General features: G+C 36.3%; 1 protein-coding gene across 2 annotated transcripts in view; it reads left to right on the forward strand.

The window, feature by feature from the left end:
• LOC140136295 (adenylate cyclase type 2-like) overlaps positions 1 to 14253 on the forward strand; it is a 253283-nt gene that overhangs the window by 100184 nt on the left and 138846 nt on the right. For both annotated transcript variants that reach the window (XM_072158020.1, XM_072158021.1), the window contains exon 3: positions 3786 to 3946. In XM_072158020.1, coding sequence (XP_072014121.1) covers positions 3786 to 3946 — 161 coding nt within the window. The remainder of the gene's footprint in view (positions 1 to 3785; positions 3947 to 14253) is intronic.

Genomic DNA, 14253 nt, shown 5'->3' on the forward strand with positions numbered 1-14253 from the left:
CTCAAATTTTTAATTCTGTAGTTGTTCTAAATGAGAACAAAAATTAAGTACATGTATAATTCTAATTTTTAAAATACATGTACTTGGTTAAATCTCCTAGTTTATATCAGTTTTAGTCTTTAGGTGGTTTAGGGATAAAATCAAAACTCGACCGGCGGTTGACCGGTGGTTCCAACTGGTTTAATAAATAAATAAATAAATGTAGATATTTGTATAGCGCTCTATGCCGTAAACAGCCTCAATGCGCTTTACATTTATTCCGCCGTTATTAGAATATGTTGGAACCACGTTTGCTGCCTACAAATGGCGCAGGGTTCATCAGTACAACGACTGTGACTACCCCTAACAGCTTCCCATTGCACCTGGGTGGGGTGTGGCAAGCGAGACAAAGCGCCTTGCCCAAGGCGCAACACGATGGCGGGACGGGGACTCGAACCCACGCACGTCAAGCAACCTCTCAGATTATGAGTCCAAGGCCGTAACCACTGAGCCACCGTGCCCTCTACCGATTTCATCCGGTTACCATTGTTTAGAACAATAGCAACTGGATGGAACCGCCGGTCGAGTTTTGATTTTGTCCCTTAACTAAACTTAAAGGTGCTTGGTCCAATTTTTTGATATTATGTTTTTTATTTCATATTGGGGCCAACCATACCATGACTACCCAAACAATCTATTGCCAAATCACACCATCAATGACACATGTTTCAGTCTTAAAATTTCATGGGGGATATGGGAGAAATGCATCTGATATCACAATCTTAAGTAAGGGGGATGATGTTGTCAATTGGAGTACATACCCAGCAACCCGGCCCCCAACTCAACACAAAAGTTGACAACCATGAGAGTTACCAAATCTTTCAAAAGCCCCCTTTTGCAATGATTTTTCATCAAATTTGACCCCTTTTTCATGCAAAATCAAGGACAAAATATGGCCAAAAACAACCCCTTTTTTGTGGTTTTCAATGACTAGAATTTCAAACACCCGCTTTCAGTGATTAGAATTTCAAACCCCTTATCAATGACACTAAATATTGACATAAAATTTCTGGATTTTCTCAATTACCCCTTTTATCCAAATTCCATGGACAGTGCAAATTAAATACCCCTATTTTGCTGATTTCACTGTCAAATTTCACGGACAGTGCAAATTAAATACCCCCTATTTTGCCAATTTCAAGGTTCTTGCTACTGGTAAAAAAATAACCCCTTTTCCGCGCAATTTGGTAACTCTCATGGTTGTCAACTTTTGTGTTGAGTTGGGGGGCCGGGCCCAGCAAACACACAACGTTTAACAGCAAACATAAATATTGGGTTATGTAAAAGTATGAACATATTTTAATAACATTAAGAAAACATTTTTGAAAACCTGATGAAAGAACATAACAAAATGTTATTTATTAAACTGGTGACAAAATATTTTGCAAAAATGTTTGCCTAATATATTTTACAATAACGTTGTATTCATAACCTTGATGGTTTAAATGTTATGAGTAAATGTTTTGTATTTGCTGGGTACCTTTAACTTGTCAGTCAGTCAAAACTACTCCATAAAGTATTAAAATTATTGCAATTATTTTTTGAGCCAATCAACATGTCTTCACATCCACAGAAAAGCTCAGAAAGTGTTAATGTCACGTTTTGTGTTGAAGACTGATGTCATTAACACAATGAAGCTACATTCCTTAATATTTATCACTTTCATTACATGGGCCATGCGTAAGAATGTTTGGGATCTTGTTTTCAAAAGAAAATGAATGATGCAAATTAAAATTTCATGAATATGGAGTGGTGTTGAGAAATATGTTTTCCAAGATAGTAGGTATGCTGGGTAGACATAATTAATGCAAGTAAAGGGGGGTTTTTACCATCAAATTTGACAGCTGCAAGTGTTTCATTCGTGGCTTTAAAGCAACATTGGGCTATTCCTGTTGAAATTCATACACCCTGTGTGAAAAGACATGATCTTTGTATAAATACATACAAGATATTTGCTTAAGGGAAGGGGTATGAACGTTTGGACAGTATTTATTGTGGGACATTAGAGCACATCAGACATATTGAATTGCATTCTGAATACTAAGAATGTCCTTCTGATATCAAATAATTTTGATTTTTTGAAATTCGCAATGTAATACACATTTTATGGCAAATCATTAAAATTGATATTTTTGATATTTAACAGTACTTGAAGTAAACTTTATAAATCTGATGATTTATACTTAAAGTGTATGTAGGTGGGATGAAAAGCCGACGATCAATTGAAAATTTTGACCTTTCGTATTGAAGATATTGATTTTTTCCCAAAACACCAAAAAAATATAGGTCTTTTGGGGAAAAAAAATCCATATCTTCAATATGAAAGGTCAAAATTTTCAATTGATCGTCAGCTTTTCTTCCCAGCTGCATACACTTTTAAGACTATATCATTAAATTTATAAAATTTACTTTGAGGACTGTTATATCTCCAAAAATGTGTACATCCATTTCAAAACGATGCACTTGTCGGTTGCTACATGTGTCTTATTTCACATAATAGCTAGGAATAAATACCAGACCCATCTCAAGTGAAGGTCACATCAAATCATCCCCAAGTCACATGGTTCAGGAAAAAAGAGAACATGCCTGAAACCATATGATTTGGGGATGATTTGAAGAAACCTGCACTCCAGACGTATCCGGTACTTATTCCCAGCCATTATGTCAAATGAGACACATGTAGGAGCCGACAAGTGCATTGTTTTGATATGGATGTACACAAATGTGAAAAATATCAAATTTTAATAATTTGTCATAAAATTTGTATTATATCGTGAATTTCAAAAATGAAAATTATTTGATATCAGAAAGACATGCTTCAGTATTCAGAATGCAATTCGACACGTCTGAGGTGCTCTCATGTCCCACAAAAATGCTGTCGTAAAACGCCATAAACGCTCATTCTAGATCCCTTAAGGCAAGTGGGATGGCATGGCAGGAGCCACATTTTTCCAGTTTTAGCCATTGCAGTAAGAAACCTGCAGTATACTTCTTAATATTAATATATTGATCTTATATGAAATGAGCTAAGAAAGCCAATATTTGCATTTATATTGCCATAGTTCTTGTGGTTCTTTAGTAAGGCCAATAATATATCAAAATGCAAGGTATAAGCATTTTCATCCTCACAAGAAAAATCATTTATATGGGGCAGAAATGATTCCCCTTATATGCCTTGGGATCCCCTTTATAGAACCCATACAAGTCCTCTTGAAACAAACAAGTCCTCTTGTGTGTCAGTTTTATTTGTCTCAATATTTCAGTGCAAACATTGTTAGGTCATGTTTCCCACGACTGACCTAAATTACTTTCACAAATTTATTTAAGGCATAAATAGTTCAATTTGGTGAAAATAACTTCGTACTTTATGTACTGCACAAAAGTCAAATTGTCACCCTCGCCATTGCTTTATTATAATGATTTCTAACAAACAAAAAGGATAATATTAATAGTTAGACTTCCACAGAAATGAGAAATTATTGGGTGAAGTGGAGTTGAGGGCATGGGAAATTAAAGGCTAAACTTCAGTATCACACTAAGTGTATGATAATTCCCTGCAGAAAACAAACAACATATTTTGATGTGTTAAGATGGTTTTACAGTTGAGAGAGGATAGTGAAACAATCCTTGAGGCACATGTCATAAATTCTGTTAATTGAGATTTTTGTATTTTATATAAAGCACTTAATATGGATTAAAAGGACACCTCAACTTTTCTTTTTTTTTTCCCCCTTTAATTATTACAGGAAAGATTATTGTTGTCCGTGTTGCCAGCCCATTTAGCAGCTGAGATGAAAACGGAAATGATCAACAGGGTTCAAGACCCAGCAAACTCAAGGCTGACATCCCAGCGTAACAGCACCAAACACTTCCACAGCTTATATGTAAAAAGGCATCAGAATGTCAGGTAAGTACACTTCAGAAACCCAGCTAACACAAGGCTGACATCAACAGGTTACAGCCCCAAACCTGGCAAAACTAAACTATGACCAGCACTACTCCACTTGCTAGCTGGAGTCACAGAATGTCAGCCATGAGATACTTGGTGCTGACATTTTGTGATCCCATATGCAAATTAGACTTGCCTTCAGCAATTTGAAATAATTTTCAGAGATTTCCGTACAAAATATTTTATTTAACTGCACAAACAAATGACCAACAATTGATTAAAGGCCAATTTGATCATAATTCTGATAATAATCACTGATAATTCATTGTCTGCATCACATACTGTCATATCTCATATTTAAAAAAATATCACGGTGACTAACAAGTTGTGTCATAACTAAAACAAAACAACTGATGACCAATGGGGGATACATTTTATAGAATATATTATACAACTAAAAAAAAAGCGCAGTGATTTATAGTGCGCTATGCACAGGCACAACGCCTAGACGTTGATCCACAAGCCTCAGCACACTTTACAGGTTGTCGCTGACCACTATGGCCCACATCATTCCATAAACCATTAAACAACAAATCAGGGACTTTGCTGCTTCAAGAGCGCACACCCTAGACATACCACAAATAACCATCGCAACCAGGATCAGCTCCCCGAGTTTCGTACGGGTTACAACGAGACAAATTAGCAGTGAGTTCCTTGTCCAGGGGAATTTCAAGCTATCTCAATTTTTCCACGAGAGCATATTAGACACCACCAGGGTTCGAACCCGCAACCTCTCGCACCATAGTCGAACGCCTTATCGATTGAGCTAACTTAACTACATTTCTGGTGAAATTGAAAGTGTTATGATTTCCTTGTTCAGTCAACATTAATAGGTAAATTTTCACAGGAAAATTTTCTGGACACGTGACCAATGCGTATCAATGTGAGTGTAACCTCGAGCCTGATCTCTGACCCCCGTCGGTGACCTCGCTATTCAAGTCTTAGGAATTTTGAATTGGAATAGTATTTTTAACCGCAATTTTGATAGAAATTTGTGCATTGCAAATTTATTAAATATTATGTTATCTTAATTTCTTCACAATATCATCAAAACGTAATTTCAAAAATATCTGTCTACGGAAAAAAATATTTATCTACGGAAACTCTTACCATAATATTATTAACTTGCGACAAGTAACTTATTTTGCATCAATGGAGGAATTCTTCCTATTCAAATACATTGGAAGAACACCCGCTGTGCTCGGAGTCACATTCCATAATATGTCTGCGCCCATGGGTGTCATGTGTCCAGAAAATTTTCCCGTGAAAATTTACCTATTAATTCTGACTGTTGTTATGCTTTTATACATGCTTTGTTCCTTTTTGATTCTCTGAAAATGCTATGTTTAGAAACTTTTATTTTCATGGATGTTTTAAGGGGACTATCCCTTAAGAAAGTGTAGACTTACTATGGGGATAATGACCAAAAGAATGTATTATTGTTTTTACCATGATATTGTAGTCTTTCAAACTGTAGGGAAATAATGTGGCTAATTACTTGGTTCTAAACCATTTTTCTTTAAAAATATTCGATAACTTTTCATTTAGCCATCAACAACAGATAAAAATTCATTTTGTCATTTAGCCATATATTTAAGATAGCAAATATCCTTTCACTTAGATATCTACTGTAGATAGAAAAAAAAATAAGTTAACAAAAGCTATCTTCTGAAGACAGCAAGAAATTTGTCAGTTATCTACTGAAGATGGCATTGTCACTTAGCCATCAGCTGAACAGGAAATTTGTTGTCAACAATCTGTTGATGATAGCAAGCTGAGTACCTATACTGTTTAATGTCATTCTGATGCATGTAAAAGCATGCAAGAATATCAAAATGCATATTGTGTTTCCATGACGAATGTCATTTTAGTAGCAAACTGGGGTGGATCTGTGTATAAGTTAATGTAACTTTTCATTTAAATCATGATCTTTTGAAGTTAACTTCCCATTTAGCCATCTTTTGAAGTTAACTTTCCATTTAGCCATCTTTTGAAGTTCACATTTAGCCATCTTTGAAGTTAGCCATTTTGGGAAGTTATTATTTGGCCATCGCAAGAAGTTAACTTATCAGTTAGGCATTGTTGTGAATTAAAACCATTTTAGTCATTTTAGTAGCAAACTGGGGTGGATCTGCGTATTTAAGTTAATGTAACTTTTCATTTAAATCATGATCATTTAAAGGAGTATTTCGTGATCCTAGCATCCTCTTTTTATGACATTTTTCAGTACATATCCACGAAAAAAGCATATTCCCAAAATTTCAGTTGATTGCGATTTTGCGTTTGTGAGTTATGCATGATTATGTGTATTACACTGCTCCATAGACAATACGTTGTAATTTCGTTCTGGTGCACCAGAACGAAATTCAAATTTCAGCGATATCTTTGCTAAACGAATTAATCTGCAAGAAATATTTTGTACATAAACATTATGTAGCCAGAGGTTTCCAGTGATATAAAAATCTCAACTTTTTTTGAGAAAAGTGGGGGATGAGGCTGTGCCTGTGGATCACGAAATGCCCTTTTAACTATCTTTTGAAGTTGACATCATTTAGCCATCTTTTGAAGTTAGCCGTTTTGGGAAGTTATTATTTGGCCATCGCAAGAAGTTAACTTATCATTTAGGCATTGTTGTGAATTAAAACCTTGAGTTTTATTTTTTTTTTGCAGGAAATTTCAACAAAATTTGTTCTATTTAATTTTTCCTCAAGGTGACAAAATATGATTTCAAAAGAATATTTTACATCAGAAATTGCTGTGTAATGGCTCCAAGTAATGGAATAATATCTGTAGGATTTCTTGTACAATAGGTCGGAAAATGCATTAGGCATACACTGTCTTGTACGAAATCCATTTTATATTTAAAGCCATTCTAATACTACATTGAATATGGGATTTTCACTTTCTGGAGAGATTTATTGTTAAATAGAACAATAAACAAAGCCTTTAGAATCTCTTTTTCCATCGTGATTACTATAGAATTATCTACCTGTAATGCAAAATTCAACTAAGTAGATAGATACGAGCCCAATCTATTAGTTTCTTCGCTCACTCCTCTCATAGACTTCCTTAAGAAAAGTCACATATCAGTGAACGTGGTCATGGTGTAGTGTCATCCCGAGTGTCATCAGCTTGGTGCCATATTTTGTGTGTACTACAACCAAAACCTCTTGTTTTAAAGGTGTTTCTTTATGGACATTTCTATGGACATTTCTTGCGCATTGTGAAAATATAACACTTTACGGCATGACATTATTGTCATATTTTGTGAGTTACCTGTTGTTTTTCACCTCAATCAAGTACGAGTACTCTGGTAGCTTGCAATTTTTTGTAATAGAATTTGTATCAATCACCACCATAAAAGCATGGTCAGTAAAATTCTATTGATAAACAGATAAAGAAGTTGTCTACTGCTGGATATTCTATGTTTTACTGGACACCTTTGTATCGCAGTGCTTTTATTCTCTAGTATTTTTGACAAATGTCACCATTAACTGTGTCGTTTCTAACCGGTGGGTAATCATTCATTCCCCATACATAGTGGGGAGACTGAAAGTGCAGAAAAACTTTTTGTGACCTTCAAGCTGATGAAGGTCTGGGTTGGATTACACACTCTATATTGTAGCTTATTACAGTGACTTCAGCGTACCCGGTAAACCGTTGCCTCGTTTAAGTATATATATGTGCGTATATACTCTGGTAGCTTGTAATAGAATTTGTATCGATCACCACCATCATATGGACAGTAAGTCATTAACATTCTATTGATAAACAGATGAAGAAGTTGTTTACTGCTGGATATTCCATAATACTGAACACTTTGCCTCGCAGCGCTTTTATTCACTCATACTTTTGATACGTGTTTACCATCAAGTGGGTCATTTCTACAGCTCTTCAAAGGACGGGAGACCATTCACTCCCTGTGCATTTAGTAGGGAGTCTGGAAGCACGGAAAACTTTTTCTGATTACAGTGTAAGTGACTGTCAGCGTATCCAGTAAACTGTTGCCTCGATCGAGTATACTTCTGGTGTAGTTTGTAATAGAATTTGTCTTAATCACCATGCATGGTCATTGACATTCTATTGATAAACATAAAAAGAAGTTATCTACTGTTGGACATTCTATATTTGTGTTTGTACGGTTGGACATAAGTCACTTAATACTGGATCTAAATTTTGTTGTTGGTAATAGTATCGCGCCAGTGGGAATGAGGACATAATGTGCCTTATATTATATCCAACGATTTATTGCCAAAGCCGAGCAGGATTAGGTCCGGTCCGGTCATAATGTTGTGTCTGGTAATAGGTTATGACACTATTCCAGCTTGTCACAGACCATTTCCGATCAGCTGTGACTGGTAATAAGCTTAACGGACATAAAAGCGTTGGACATAGCGCTATTGCCGACTGATGTGGACGTACTGAGGGATTAGCAGAAAAAGTTAATTACGTCGGACATGAGCCTGGTCAAAATATTACCGGTAAAACCTGCATGTGTGAACACAGCTTATATTTGAGACGTATAACATGTTTATACTGAACACCTTGTATCACCACTCTTTTATTCCCCTGTATGTGTAGCCTATTACAGTTTAAGAGACTGTCAGCATACCAGGTAAACCATCGCCTTCGCGAGTATACTACGGTAGCTAGTAATTGAACTTGTATCAATCGCCACATAAACAGATAAAGGAGTTGTCTAATGCTGGATATTTTATGTGAGACATTTAACATGTTTATACTAAACACTTTGTAACGTCATGCACGCTTTTATTCCCCTGTATGTGTCACTGTCAACTGTGTCATTTCTAAAGCTCTTCAAAAAGAAGGTAATTATTCACTCCCCATACATTTAGTGGGGAGACCAGAAGTACAGAAAAACTTTTAGTGACTTTTTAAGCTGGTTAAGGTAAGGTTTGATTATGCTCACTAGTATTAGTATTGTACCATAGCTTATTATATGACATTGCCATTTACTGTTTGGTTGGGTATGCTTTTAGATTAAATTGTCTGTGTATCTTGATCACTGATCTTTTATCTTTGTAATGGGTAACACTGTATTCTTTGTATATTGATTTATTATGTACAGCGCTTTGAAGCTGTGTATATTGCGCTTTATGAATGTATATTCTTATTATTTTCTTCTTATTATTATTATAAATTAACTATAAAAGGTTGTTCACTGGTTGATGGTAACATTACCGTGAAGTGTGTACTATCAATCTGATTTGTTTCTGTTGGGACTGTTACCCACTATTGCCTCTCATTACGGCACATCAGCTTGTATCACTCCTCGCTCAGAAAAAAATATTGATAGCTTAACCCTAACAGGACGGTATACTACAAAATACTACTTGATATATGCGCTGTTCGTGCATGCATCCACATGGTGTGATGACGAATCGCCCTAAGTGGTTTCAGCTGGCCAGCGAAGCCCAAGACCCGTGGCAAAGTGTCGCCGAGCCAGTGCCTGGCATGCGAGGGGTCTCGGGTTCGAATCCCACCCAGAGCAAACAACTTCTTTCCTTCTTTCTCTCTTTATTCCTTCCTTCTTTCCCTTCCCGTCACCAAAAAGCCCTTAGGCGGTTAGGGTTAATGTTGTTCATCATTACTGGGAGGGGAAAACTGCAAGGCTTTTTGGGTTACCTTTTATACCCATCAAGTAAATGTGTAATGCTTAAAAAATAAAGTGCATTGATACCACGCTCACAGGTATCCTCAATCAGTCTTTACATGCAAGAAACAGCAATATGGATCTGCTTATTTATGCACATGAAGATATGTCACTAGATTGATGAAATTTACCAGAAATACTATACACTTTTTATTGTCAACTCAACTGCAAACATATTTAAACAGATCACACGGTCACACGTGAGCATGATTGTTTGTTTGTAGCAAGTGCTGATTCATGTAATGAACAATTGTTTGAACTGGAGTCCTCTAAGATTGCAATTCTTCAAAGGTCATCAATCATGATGGAAAAGAAAAACAGATTTGTTATTAAAACCCTTGTTACTGTTCTCTTGTGTTCATTCATTTTCCAAATTCGATGTTACCCTGCAGTGCAGATTTACATCTTTGGAATGTAACACAAAACAGCTCTAGACCATGCCTTCTCACAATGGAGAGCATTGTTGGGCAGAACGTGACAACATTAACTGGCGATTTAGGTACAACTTGCAGTGTATTTGTGGAAACATCAGTCGGAATAGGAACTATGATACAAATACCTCAACAAATGGATCCTGATACATTCATGTTTACTGAAAAACAAGGAGAACTGCCAAGTTGCCAAAGTAGATATGTGGTTATTACAGGAGACGAACCCTGCGTCATTGTATTTTCGCACACAAAACTCCAGTTATTGCTGCACGGTAATGCTAGTATCCATCTCAATTACATAACGATAAACCAGTCTCTGCCTTTTTGTCATGAAGAGGAAATATATCAAGAAGGAAAGAAAGTGGGTTACGGGATACCTGATGCAAAATACTGTCATATACAAGAATTCAATCACAAAATTTCTTGTTTCCTATTTTCAAACCATATTTGTTCTTTCAATTTACCATCTAACTGTAATGCCACTCTTGGTAAGAGATATGTCGAATTCAAATGTCAGGATAACAATTTCCAGTCAAGCCATAAAGCTCTGATAATATATCCAGATAATATCAATGTGTTAGACCTTTCAGAACAGACCATAGTAGAGATATCTGAAAATACCTTTATTAATATAAAACACTTGCAACAACTTGATGTTCGTTATAACAGACTATCCAAACTACATCCTCAAGCATTTACACATTTAAAAAAACTCAGTAAATTGTACTTAAGTGGTAACCAGTTAAAAACACTAGAAGCTCAAGTTTTTGATGATTTAGTTGGTCTAGCTGAACTCTATCTTGCTGATAATATTTTATCAGTTTTGCCAACTAGGCTGTTTCAAAATTTGAAACAACTTCGAATTTTGAAACTTTATGGAAATCAGATATACATACTGAATGAACACATTTTTTATTATTTACATGAACTCATTAGATTAAACCTTGACGACAATAAACTGACCATTTTGCCCAGAGGGTTATTCAAAGGGTTGACAAACCTTGGCAAATTGTACCTCCAAATAAATCAGATAAGTTCACTAGATGGGGATTTATTTTATGAGACCAGTAAGCTTGTTATTCTGGATCTACATGACAACATCCTGACCACTTTACCAAGAGGGTTGTTTAAAGGGTTGACAAGCCTTGAATGGTTATACCTCTATGGAAATCAGGTAAGTTCACTAGATGGGGATTTGTTTAATGAGACTAGTAAGCTGGTTAATCTGGCTCTAAGTGACAACATCCTGACCACTTTACCAAGAAGGTTGTTCAAAGGGTTGATGAGCCTTGAAAAGTTATACCTCTATGGAAATCAGATAAGTTCACTAGATGGGGATTTGTTTAATGAGACCAGTAAGCTGACTTATCTGAGTCTGAGAGACAACAATCTGACCACTTTACCAAGAGGGTTGTTCAAAGGGTTGACAAACCTTCAACAGTTATACCTCTATGGAAATCAGATACGTTCACTAGATAGGGATTTGTTTAATGAGACCAGTAAGCTGGTTATTCTGTCTCTACATCACAACATCCTGACCACTTTACCAAGAGGGTTGTTTAAAGGGTTGACAAGCCTTGAAAGGTTAGCCCTCTATGGAAATCAGATAAGTTCACTAGATGGGGATTTGTTTAATGAGACCAGTAAGCTGACTTATCTGAGTCTGAGAGACAACAATCTGACCACTTTACCAAGAGGGTTGTTCAAAGGGTTGACAAACCTTGAACAGTTATACCTCTATGGAAATCAGATACGTTCACTAGATAGGGATTTGTTTAATGAGACCAGTAAGCTGGTTATTCTGACTCTACATCACAACATCCTGACCACTTTACCAAGAGGGTTGTTCAAAGGGTTGACAAACCTTGAACAGTTATACCTCTATGGAAATCAGATACGTTCACTAGATAGGGATTTGTTTAATGAGACCAGTAAGCTGGTTATTCTGTCTCTACATCACAACATCCTGACCACTTTACCAAGAGGGTTGTTTAAAGGGTTGACAAGCCTTGAAAGGTTATCCCTCAATAGAAATCAGATACGTTCACTAGATAGGGATTTGTTTATTGAGACCAGTAAACTGACTTATCTGAGTCTGTTCGGTAACAAATTACAACATCTACCAAAGCAATTGTTTCATGGTCTGCATAACCTGACTGAGCTATTCCTCTATAGTAATGAATTGATTTCATCAGACAGTACAATATTTTATGATTTACCCAGTTTACAGGTACTTATGTTGCATGAAAACAACCTTGCAGAAATAAGTTACAATTTATTTTGGAAACAGGCAACTTTGACATTTCTTGCTTTGGGCTACAACCATTTAACTGATTTGAATCCCAGAATATTTGCAGGATTGAGAAACTTGCAAATCCTGTATTTGTATTTTAATCAGCTTCGTGCACTAGATGTGCACCTATTTCAAGATACAACAAACCTACATTTTTTGGAATTATCTAGCAACCAGTTGACAGATATTCCTAATATTAACAGCTTAATTAAACTTGCTTTTCTTGGATTACGAGAAAACAGCTTGACCCTACTAGACAAGTATACATTTATTGGGCTCCCAAAACAGGTAGAAATGGTTGTAAACCAAACAGAAATCTGTGAATGTTATGTACCAAGTGACATTAACTGTAATGCTATAAATGTGCGGTCTCCATATCTGACATGCAGTAGATTATTGTCAGATAGAGTGTTGATGGTAATGATGTGGCTTATTGGTTTGAATGCTTTAGGTGGAAACATGTTTGTTTTGAGTCAAAAGAAATCAAAAAAGGAAAAGAACAAAGTTCAAACATTCCTGCTTAAAAATCTAGCAATGTCCGATCTACTCATGGGCATTTATATGGTGATTATTGCATCTGCTGATATTTACTTTGGTGAATATTTTCCGATGCAAGCAGAAACCTGGAGATCTGGTATTACCTGCAGAATAACTGGAGCAATATCAATAATATCAAGTGAAGCTTCTGTTTTCTTTGTGACATTGATAAGTATTGACAGATTCATTAACATTCGATTTCCTTTTTCCCAACGTAAGTTAAGAATGAAATCATCTGCTGCAATAGCTATATTACTTTGGTTGATTTCAGTTGCTTTGGGAACTGTTCCTTCCATTTTAGCAGGTGGAAATGATAAATTCTATGAAAACTCTCATGTGTGTATTGGCCTCCCCCTGGCTCAAATTGAAAAATTCTCAAAGAATGTAACTATAGAAACCATTACACAAGGCACTTATGAGTATTATAAGCACATAGTCACCTCTCAATCACTGGGCCATGTTCCTGGCTTATATTATGCCATAGCAGTGTTCCTTGGTCTTAACGGAATCTGCTACTTCATCATACTGCTGTGCTATGTGGAGATTGTGCGTTATGTTTTTGAGTCATCAAACGCTACCGGTTTAAACAAGGATATGAAAGAACAGATCAGACTGACTACCAAAGTTGCTGCCATTGTTCTTACAGACTTCTTTTGTTGGTCACCAATTGTTCTACTGGGGATATTTGTGCAAGCTGGTGTACTAACTCTACCTCCTTCAGTGTTCGCCTGGTCTGTGACTGTTATTTTACCCATAAATTCTGCAATCAACCCATATCTGTACACTATCATGGGCGTCATCAGTAATCGCCGTAAACAAGCACTAGAATCTGCAATTCAACAAGCCAATCGACGACAGGCACCCCATACTCCAGATATAGCAATACAGAGTATGCCTATTCCTCAACAAGTGGACAAGAATTGTAGTCATCATTCAGAAGACTTGTTGTCTACTATATCTGATAAAGCAGTGTCAAATGAGACAAGATTCTAATGAATTATGAGGTTTCGACATTTCTTTGAAGATCTGCTTGAAGAGAGGAGATGATTTCAAGAAAGAGATAGAGAGGGAGGGATGAGAGAGAGAGAGAGGAGGGCGAGAAGGAGAGAACAAGGAAAGAGAAAGAAATTTAAAGCTAGCATGGGTGAGGAAGAGAACACATTTGATTATTATTTCTGTATTGACAGCTTCCTTCTCATGAGTTTGTTGTTTGAGATTTATTCTCATTTGGAGAGTGGTTTGAGAGAAGTGTAAAAGAGTGGAAAGAGTTTTGGGGCAATCCAATCACTTTTGGTGGCAGCAGTATAGTGTGCAAAGGCAATATTGGTAG

The sequence above is a fragment of the Amphiura filiformis genome, chromosome 16 (assembly GCF_039555335.1).
Source record: "Amphiura filiformis chromosome 16, Afil_fr2py, whole genome shotgun sequence".
Lineage (NCBI taxonomy): Eukaryota > Metazoa > Echinodermata > Ophiuroidea > Amphilepidida > Amphiuridae > Amphiura > Amphiura filiformis.